The sequence below is a fragment of the Rutilus rutilus genome (assembly GCF_951802725.1).
Source record: "Rutilus rutilus genome assembly, chromosome: 6".
Lineage (NCBI taxonomy): Eukaryota > Metazoa > Chordata > Actinopteri > Cypriniformes > Leuciscidae > Rutilus > Rutilus rutilus.
In genome coordinates, this window is record NC_140214.1 from 4,722,638 (window position 1) to 4,733,663 (window position 11,026).

Sequence of the window (11,026 nt, forward strand, 5' to 3'; positions counted from 1 at the left end):
TCGTTTTCAGACCAGCACGCCCATAGGCGCACAAATGCATTTGCTATTTAAACAACGCGGTGCAGGACGTGAAAATGATAATTGCGTCAGGCTGAAACTAGCAAAAACACTTGCGTCGAGCTTGGCGCTGCATTGCGCCGGCTATAAGATAGGGCCCATAGGCTTTTATGTATATGAAATGTGTATCAGGGCAGAGTGTACAGGTGAGAGATTTATAATTGGCTTAAAACAATAGAACATTAATAACTTTGCTAATGTTTATTTAGCTGGATAATGTGACAACAATAACTGTAACTGGGACATGAATATACATTTGATTACAATTTTTTTTTTTTTACACTGAGGAATTTGCCTCCTCATTTCAGAACACCACTGCACACCATCTGATGTGTGCGTGTGTGTGTGTGTGTGTGTGTGTGTATATACAGTATATCAAGAAAGATTTCCTATTATTATCAATGTTGAATGTTGTTGTTTTATTAAATTGATCAAGAGTGACAGTAAAGACATTTATAATGTTACAAAAGTTTTCTATTTTAAATAAATGCTTTAATCAGTGCTTTTATTTTAAATAAAAGCATTCTATTCAACAAAGAATTGTGAAAAAGTGAATCATGGATTCCACAAAAATAAAAAACAGGCCGTTCCAAAATGAAAATGTCACGTTTTACATTAGCTTGTCGTTCTCCTCTCCCCTCCCCCGTCTAGCAACAGCAGTTCCAGCATCTATCCCATCATGCCCCGGGCTTCCCTCTGACGCCACACCCCTCGGGACTGACCCTGGGAGCGGGTGCCAGCCTCATGGCTCTTCCCGGGGCCTTCCCGTTCCCCCCGCATCTGGCGCCTAAAGATGACATCACTCACCCCGAGCACCTGGACTCCAGAGGTGCGTGAGAATCCTGTCACATGTAGAAATGCACTGATGAAATGCTAATAGAATCAGAATAAGACCGACAACAGGGAATATTCTGGGTTATTTTCATTAGTGCATTATGATAAAAGTAATGTTTTATTATCATAATAGTAGTAATTATAGTAGTATTTCTTACTTAATTTTTTTATGCAAAATTACTGTCACTACCATCCCATGAGGCCTCACCACTTTTTTCTTACTATATAATAAGAAATTATGCATAATCAGACATGGACACTGTTTACGTAGAGCACATTTTTCTCCGCCTCAAAAAGGATAATTTAGAAAACATTTTGCAGAAGAATTCATGTAAAAATATACATTTTTCATTTCTACTCTTTAAAGGGCTCATCGGATGCAGAATTCACTTTTATATGGCGTTTGCATATAAATGTGTCTTTGCGGTGTGTGGACACACAACCACCATACAATGAGAAAAATACATTCACTCCTTTTTTAATCCTCAAAAAGCCTAAACACTCTCAATAATCAGGCCGTTTGGATTTTCTGAGCAATATGATGTCATATTGTTCATGCTCTGCCCACGATCGCTGACGAACTGTCCCGTATTAGCATATTTCCCATATTAGCATATTTCCTGTATTAGCATATTTCCCATATTAGCATATTTCCTTCATTAGCATATTTCCCGTATTAGTATATTTCTGCCCTCAGGCATTTGTATACTGTCCGCCAAGGCATCATTTTACATGTCTTGCCAGGTTGCTGGGGGGTAGTGAGCAGTTGCTCATTATCATTTAAAGAGACATGCACCGAAACGGGTCGTTGTGAACAGAGCTGTTTTTGAGGAGGTAAAAAGGGTGTTGTTTTACACAACCATTGAGGAATTTTAACCAAAGTATGTTACAAACTTTACATGAAGACCCTAAAGAATCATACCAACTTGTGGAAAATGGGCATTCGATGACCCCTTGAAACCTTCTTGAAAGCCCCACAGACTTCCATTGTACATGCAATACTGTAAATTTTTGCTTGTGTGTTTGAATGTCCGTTGTAAGCGACAGCATGCCACAGATTTGATCCATAGACATTAGGTTGAAATTAATCTGGAATATTCCTGTAATGTATTGCAAATGTTCAATATAACAGGATCATCTTATCTCAATGAGCCTGTCTCTCTTTATTTCTGTAGATGGAGCCCCAAACAGGGTGAGTTGTCATCCTCCTCCCATTGGTCCTTCCACTAGTGAAGTGTGTTTGCATGGTCTTGTTTTCTGTCAGGATTGCACTACTGATTGGATTTCATATTATGTTGGATTGGATTTTTGTATATATAGCATCTATGAATAGAAGTAAAAATGATTAAAGCCGTGCATTAGATGTGATCATCATGGAAGTCGTTTTTTTATTGTTTTTCATTATTATTATGTTTAATTTGCATCTAGAACTGAGTGTTATAATAGTATATACCATCCAACAGTAAAAACATATTATCAACCGATGATATTATGGTGGTGTTTTCCATTTTCACAGAAGTCGTGCATAAATGATTATCCATAAACTTACAGTATATTCATTTGTCAGGTTACAAAAACAAAAAACAGGCCTAGGATCTTTTTTGCATTTGAGCTTCAAATTAAATATGATTTTTAACGATTTCAATGGTCAAAAAACTCTCTAGGACCAAACAACCCCTTCCTTCTTATTGTAATTCAGAAAAAATAATGGTTATTCATGAATATATATTATGTATGAAATTGACTAAACTCATGTGATACAGTATAAATATTCAAAATATCCATATATTAATATACGAAATCACTCATAATAACCATAAAAAATGGTTTATGTAAATCTCTAACAGGTAGAGATTTCGCTATAATGTTTATGCAAATGTTTCATATTGTGAGGTATAAGGTCATAAGAAAATCGTATTTCACGATAACGATATAAATCACAATATACATATTTTTTGTCGTTTTATTTTATTTTTGCTATTAAAAATAAGCTAACTACAAACAACAGGACAAATACAATTTAACAAAAATACGAATTGAACAAATTACATTATCCAAGCACCAATATGTTTAGTTAACATGTAGTTAGAAATAGTACATAAATGAATAAAGAATTTTTAATGTATTTTCTGTGTTTAATTTTTTTTCACTGTTTTATCTGTTCCAGTTGATATGTGTTGAAATGATGTATCTCTGTGGTCCCGATGAGAAGCAGGGTTGATATGTCAGATTGAGGTTATATTCAGCACATACAGCAGTGTGTGATTATGGTGTGTGTATTTCAGAGTGGCAGTGGCTCTCCGGTGGGCCATCGCTCTGCAGGACTGCGTCTGGGTCTTCCTCCTCCTCCTTCCTCCTCCTCCTCCTCCTCTCACGCTGATGTGGACAGCAAACGGGGCGGCTCAGACCAGACCGGCGCGGGACGAACACGGCGGGTGAGTCGAGCCAAGGCCAAATATGCTACTTACTTCCTCGCTTTGCAGTTTTTAAGATGCATTTGAGTTCATCCTGAAGTCTGTGTGATTTTCGCTTGTACTTACATATTCAGCTAAATGACATGCCGACTGCGATTGAATATTAATGCTCATCATTTATTCAACGTGATATCATTTTATCCCCGAACACTGACTTGTGCATTCACTCACCAAACCAGAGGAATGTTGCTCTTTTATAGCTCGGGAGGCATAATGCAGCTTTCAGACACAAATGAGTCAATAGTAAGAGTGTAGAGTTATTAAGATCTGTAATGTTTGAATTCCTATTGAGATCAGTCTTATTTTAGTATAATTTATATACTAATATAGTTTTTATTAATATTTTGAATTAGCTTTGATTTGTATATTTTCAGTAGAGTCAAAAAAAGTAGTAATTTTTGTAATGTGCGTTTGTCATTGTTATTCTTTTTATTTTTTTATTTTTTTACATTACTATTTTGGTTTAATTTTGTTTTGTTTTTGTTTTTAGTTAATTATTTCAGTGCTTCAACTCCAAGTTTTTAATCTATTGTTTAAATTTTATTTTATTTTAGCTTTATTTCAGTTGAAAAAGATGCTTTTAATAGTTTTAGCTCTATTTTACAATAATAACCCTGATTGAAATCTTTGGTGTCTTGGCAAATCTGAGTCACAGTTGTAAAAAATTCTTCTGAAACTCTAGAGGAGACACACGTGAGGTCTTAACATCGGGAGAAACATCTTAGAAGCAAGAGATTTGAGCAAAGTCTCCATTTGAGACGATTGAGATATTACAGTGATTTTTATTATTAGGAGCTCGTGATTGGGTGGGTCTGATCATGTGTCTTTCCTGCAGGAGAGTGGCGGTAAAAATGAAGACGGTCTCAGACGAGACGGCACTAAAGAGGTGTGAATACACTTACTTTCTTTCTCATTCTTGCAATGTCTACAATGGATGTCAACGGTGCACCAACATTTTCTCCTAGTAAAGTTGGATATGTAGTTATTCATCCATTCAGTTGCTGAAGAGCAGCCTCCAGCTGATTGGTCAATGTTAATGAACATTCCGAGGCACGACACGTCATTGGTCGCTTCCAGTATTTCTGTGACCTCATCAGAGTTCATGAATGTTGATGTTAAAAATATGTTAGCCTTTATGAGTTTTTGATTTATGGACCTGGTGTCTTTCTTTAGTAACATTAACAAACTTTATTACATCATATAATATTTTGATAGATCATTAGTTCAATACTTTAAAAAGTTATAAATGTCATGTTGCTTTGATTCATGTATTTTTGTGCACTTTCTTATTTGAAAGTACAACAACCATTGATCAAACTGATTTCATTGAATTATTAATGACTGTTGTGATACAATGTAAGCATGCTCATAAATCATAGATTTGAGTCATAAAGGCTTCGTTTGGCATAGGAATTAGATTTTTTTTAAAAGCCCAGATCAGCTGTCGTACGTTTGCAGCTTTAATCGGTTTTAAATCACTTTATTTTAGTTCTTCCTAAATAAAAAAAGTACAATTAATTAGTATTGCAAAGTTAGTCATTCATCAAAATAATCTAACCAAGACCATTGTACATGCTTAATGCCTGCAACGTACTATAAATAGAAAACTCCCTTCAATAATTATATATAATATTTGTGGAAGGTTTCTCTAAAACAACATAAACTTTACATTAGCAGCAAAGGATGAGTTCACAGTCTTTTTACCTGGTGAACAGCATCATCAAAAATGTAAATAAAAAATGTAATTAACCAATACAGTAAAAGTAAAATCTATATTTTTTTATATAAAAAAAGCCTTGGCTCCAAATCTTGTAAAGACTTGCCAAACTTTAACATGAAACTTATGAAAAAAAAGTGTAAGCATCTCTAAACTGGTCATACAAGGGGTTTGTATTTAACTAACAATTTAAGAAACCATTTCAGCACGTAAATTGTCCTGCACCATTTGTCTGTTTAAGCTTTAAATTATACTATGTCAATATAATCCTATTAAAGGAGTCATATCTAGATGACATTTGCATGAGCAAACAGTTCGCATTGCTTTTGCGTGATGTGATTTGACGTTTGTGATGACATCGTCTGTGTTTGCAGAAAAGTGTGTCACCCGCTGGAGTCTCTCCCAGGTCGACCGAAGGGAACGGGCTGAACATCTCTCCGGTCCTCCGGAAGAACCCGTCCCGGGAAGCCTCTTCTTCACCGCGATCTCAGCCACGCTCACCTGGACTCTGCAAGAGCCCCACTCAGGTACTGGATCATGACGAATCCTCTCATACTAACACTCAGCGTTTCCCACAAGATAGGGTCTGAAGTGTTTATAGGGTTAATCTAGAGCCCTGTGAAAATGCAAATTTACTGCGGAATGTCATGGAATTTTGCTAAATTTTAATAAATAAATCAAAAGTAGAGCCATACACTTCAAATCAAATTGCGATATGGACTAGTGACTGTGAATATTAAAGGGATAGTTCACTTATTACTTATTAATTGACCGTTTGCAAAGACCCGCCCCCTTTAGCTACTGTTGCTATGTCCGACAAGCCACGCCGCTCTCACGCCACACCATGTTCACAGTGAAAAATACATCGCGGAGCAGAGAGGACACTGGCAACGCGCTGACAGACAGGACAGACCAGGTTACTTTTGATATGAAACAAAGTGTCAACTTTAAAATTTGGTCATTTTTTTATGAAGTTTAAATAATAAATACCGTTTTGTGGCTCTTTAATGTGTGTGACAGACCGCTGTAGAGCCTCAGTTAAAGCTGCTCGTGAACCGATCATCTCTTCCTTCTAGTTCATTTATAGCATCAAATAAACATGAATGAACATCAGAAGGAATCTACTAACTCTCCTGACTGCTTTGTTGGACAAAAACGGCGGATTCGTCGAATGGTGGATTATGATTGGTCAGATCACCTGTCAATCAAACTCCCTGCGAAGGGTCAATTACGCACCCTCATGCCGTTCCAAACACGTAAGACTTCGTTCATTGTCAGAACACAAATTAAGATCTTTTGGATGAAATCGGAGTCATTTCTGTCCCTCCGTTGACAGCTACACAACTACCACTTTGACGCTTCAAAAAGTTCATAAAGAGATCGATATATGATAAACAGATTGAATTTAGGCTTTAAACTAACCCTTTAAACCACAAAAAGACTGCTTTTGAAATCTGAAGTCTGTATGTTCTGCATGTCTGTGTGTATGAGTGGTGCAGTGTGGTCGACTACACATAATCAAGCACGCGTGACGCACGCTGTGTTTTCAGGACATGAACGCTTGAACTTCACCTCCAGAGCCGCTCTGAGAGTCACTTCACCTGCATTTCACCATCTCATCTGAGAAAAACTAATATCAAATACACACAGAAACTCAAAAGGTCTTCACGACAACCTGTCAAAATAAAAGTTCGGTTTAACTTATAAAAAGACTTGAATGTAGTTCTCAAAGTTATAATAATCAATAACAAAACTTATTTTTTTTATGGAATATCACACAATTTGTCATTCATGTTTTAATTTAAAATGCATTTGTTGTGCAGCTCTTTGTTTGCCAAAATAATGTAAGTAATTGCTCAAATTTAATTTAATTACATTTTAAAGGATTAATTAAATTGTTTAAGTTTCATTCATTTGAATGATCTCTTTTTGGATAATAAATTTGTATTAAATCATGAAACACAGAATCCAGAAAAATTTTAACAGACAATACAGAATTTCTGAAGAATAAAAAAACGTTTAATAGGGCCCTATTGTTGTTAAAATTTTTGTTTTTAAAGTTGTATGAATTCCATTGATTAGACTTTATTTTTGATTAATACTATTGAATCAAATCATTAAAAACTTAAACCAGAAAAAAATTAATAGGGAAACATTAAATAAAACAGATTTTTCTTTTTTTTAAACAAAACACTATTATTATTTAAATTGTTAATAATTTTTACATTATTAAAATGTTGTGCATTCAATTGATTAATCTCCTTTTTGATTAATACAATTAATTAAACCATTATAGATGTAATCCAGAAAAATTAAGGTAACACTTTACAATACGGTTTCATTGGTTAACATGAACTAATAATGAACTGCACTTCTAGAGTATTTATTAACATGTGTTAATGTTAATTTCAACATTTACTAATACATGATAAAAATCAAAAGTTGTATTTGTTAACATTGATGCTCTGTGATCTAACATGAACAAACAATGAACAGCTGGATTTTTAATAACTAACATTAACAAAGATTAATAAATACTGTAACAAATGTATTGCTCATTGTTAGTTCATGTTAGTTAATACATGAATTAATAGACCTTATTGTAAAGTGTTGCCAAAATTGAAACAGAAAACATGTAGGGCCCTACATATCTAACGTTTGTTCTTCTAAAATAAACGGTACAGAGAAGTTTGTGGCTCAGCTCTTTTACTCTGTGTGTTTCAGGAGAAAGTGAGATCTCCTTCTCCTTCAGCGTCCCATGAATCACTCTCTCCTGGCTCTCCCGCACCCCTGTCCTCCTCTGCCCGCGGCCCGTCTCCCGTTCTCAAACACTAGGTAAGTCCTGACTCACGCTTACAGTAAACGTGGGCGGCCGGGGGATGGTTTTCCACTCGTCTGTGATCTCATCTCTCTCTCTCTCAGCTCCAAATGGTTTTTCCAATTCCTGCAATTCATTTTTAGCGATGAACCTTTATATACACCTTGACGTCTGGTTTCCCTCACAGGACCCACTCCTTCCCATGGAGTGAGACTAGTGAAAGACTGCCGCTACCCCTCCCCAGCCCGCCCTTCCCAGAATGCACAGGGCCAGTCCCAGAATGCACCGGGTCGGCCCCTGAACGCTGGGCCTGGGCATCAGGTGCCTTGTCAGAAGCCCTTCATCCGTCCTCGTGGCCCTCGAGCCGAACTCTGAGCGAACCGCATCTGTTCTTTCACACGCCGGGCGTAATCAGCCAATCAGCTGTCTGACAGCTCTCTCAGCCAATTAGAAAGCAAGCTGAATATTCTGGTGAGCTGCCACTCAAACTTCACAATTACAAACTCTGTATATATATAATACCCATGCCATGCTAAAGTGCACAATAACTTAAGATAATATTCTCTTTCTGTTGTGTAATCCTCCTGTGCTTATTTTGTCTTTCAGCGTGACAGGCATATGGAGTCAAGATACGAGTTTCTCCGTATCATCTCCCACACTGAAATGGACTGAGATGCTTTTACTGCCAATTTTGTCAAAACGAGTTCAACAACGAAACTTCTAGACAAGTGGACATTAAGGTGTTCCTGTTTTACCACCATTTCACTTTTCCCCCCAAAAAGCTTTTAACCGTCAGGAAAGGGTTCAAAACACCCTAAAGTCATTGCATTGTTTCCCCTGACTTTAATAAAACTGTCATTTTGAGTGAATATAGCATTAGTTTCACACAGTGTTCAAAGAGGAATAATGCTGTTTTTGCTTGTAATATACCAGCTTCTGTTGTTCAAACATGAAAACTCACTTTATGACACTGAATTAAGCAATAAGGTTTGTGAGGCTGTGCTGTATTGTGAATGTAATATAACATGGTTAAAGGATGTTGTTAGCGTGTTTATATTCACAGTACAGCACGACATCGAGTGCCTTATTGCTTTTTAATATGGATAATTAACACGTAACACAGAAATATTATGGACACAAAGTTAGATTAAAATATCATTTTATTAAACAAATGCATTTGTGTCATCCTTCCACTGGAAGACCTTGTTGTTGTCAAGTAAAGATCAATGATATTTTTTAACCCTTATTTAAACGTAACAGCCAGGACATTTCAGACTTTGCATTTTAAAGAAAATCTATTATGCTTTTTCACATTTTCTAATTTCTTTAGTGTGTAATGATGCTGTTTAATGCTGTTTGAGCACTGTATATCAGTGTCAGTGTTTCATTGCAGTCTTGAGTTTGCTTCCGGGAACGCACACGTCACAAATAATTCCCGACCCAAGGTAAAATACGCTAAATAAAGGGGAGTGGCCTGGTTTAGTTAGTTAGTCTATGTCTACATTAATTCGGATACATTTCAAAACGACATTTTCATTTCAAAACGCTCTCCGTCCATCCACACAGTTTTCCAAAAGTTTCACATCCGCACTGGAAAGTCTGAAAACGCCAAATTAACCTTATTGAGCATGTGAAAAACATAAACGCTTTCTTAGATTATACAGACGGAACAGACATAATACACTTCTCATGCTATGATCATTTTATTTAGCAAAATATATCAGCTTTGCTCTCACTCAGCATTATATGTTCGGTCTAAAACGCAACTACTCTCATGGTTTGCCGCAGGACAACAAATGCGAGTGAATCTTCTGTCATCTTTGCAGGACTTGGAAGAGAGGAGCAGCAACAATGTCAGATATGGGAAAAATAATGTTTTTTGAACATTCAAACATGAAAACCTATTCTAGTTGAGCTCAAAAACTAAATCAAGACTTTGTAAAAGGGCGAAATCTGGCCTCTTTATAGGACACTGCGTTCAGTCTGTTCATGTACTGCTTGATTTAACCACTAGGTTGTGCTATAATCAAACAAATCAGTCAGACTCAGATCAGGTTTACACTTGATATCGTTTGCTAGGCTACATGTGGAACTAGTTATGGGATCTTTACCCCCCAGACAAATATAATGGATTGACTATCTTTTCCAAAATGCCATTGACAAATTGTGAAAAACAAATCAATTAAACATGTGAAAGCTGAAGTGTTGCTCAGTTGACGTCAAACACTGATAGATTTAGTGCTTCTAAAATCATTTAACAGATGAGCAAATGTTTTGGATGAAGTGGCCAAACAGTCTTATCTGACTGATATAAGAGAGCAACATGAAATATCGCCGGTCAAACGCGGGTCATACAGCCCAGAATGCTTTGAGAATGAAGCACTGGAAACATTTTGGGTCGTGTCCTCATACTGATCCTTGAATATCGGACAGAAGTGCAAAATTAAAGGTTTATGTGTCATAGGACTGTTCTTGATTAACATGTTAACATTTGCATTTTGGTAGAACCTACTTCAATTTTCTCAATTTTTTCTTATCAGTCACTCGGTGTGTCAACAATAAACGTCCATACAAATATTCATGGAGAAATCTAGCATAGAGTTTCCGGCTAACGCTTCTGCATTACACAGGTTTTTCTGGTGTTATAGATAGGCCTACTAACAGGATCCTCTTAAAATGAGGGCCAGTATCTAAACATGTCTTTCTGTGATTTAATATATATATATATGTGTGTGTATACGGTATGTATAGGCTATATAGGCCTATAATTATTATTTTTATTTTTTTCTATAAATCACGATTTCGGTGGATTGTGAAAATAACATTTCCCACAATACTTAATACAAAACATTATTAATAACTTATGTTTTTAGGTTCTATAAATATTCAGAAAACAATACCAGTTCTTAAAAAACCCTAAAAGGGAATTAATTATTTCCGCTAATGCTAATGCTAATGCAATTTGTACAACAAAGGGGTTAGATATTGTGTGTGTGTGTGTGTGTGTGTGTGTGTGTGTGTGTGTGTGTGTGTACGTATATGCATGCATACTGAAGTTCTGAGGACAGTATCAGGGATAGGCTACACTCAGTACAACAGACAACAACGACACAATTTTGAATGCTA

General features: G+C 36.2%; 1 protein-coding gene across 2 annotated transcripts in view; it reads left to right on the forward strand.

The window, feature by feature from the left end:
* tle2c (TLE family member 2, transcriptional corepressor c) overlaps nt 1–9,137 on the forward strand; it is a 22,581-nt gene extending 13,444 nt beyond the window's left edge. The window contains exons 7-14 of one of the 2 annotated variants that reach the window (XM_084410851.1): nt 709–886; nt 2,067–2,083; nt 3,177–3,326; nt 4,201–4,251; nt 5,457–5,609; nt 7,807–7,917; nt 8,088–8,371; nt 8,507–9,137. In XM_084410851.1, the coding sequence (XP_084266977.1) occupies nt 709–886; nt 2,067–2,083; nt 3,177–3,326; nt 4,201–4,251; nt 5,457–5,609; nt 7,807–7,917 (660 nt within the window). In that variant the 3' untranslated portion in view covers nt 8,088–8,371; nt 8,507–9,137. The remainder of the gene's footprint in view (nt 1–708; nt 887–2,066; nt 2,084–3,176; nt 3,327–4,200; nt 4,252–5,456; nt 5,610–7,806; nt 7,918–8,087; nt 8,372–8,506) is intronic. The other variant, XM_084410852.1, reaches the window with a different exon arrangement.
* The last annotated feature ends 1,889 nt before the right edge of the window (nt 9,138–11,026 follow it).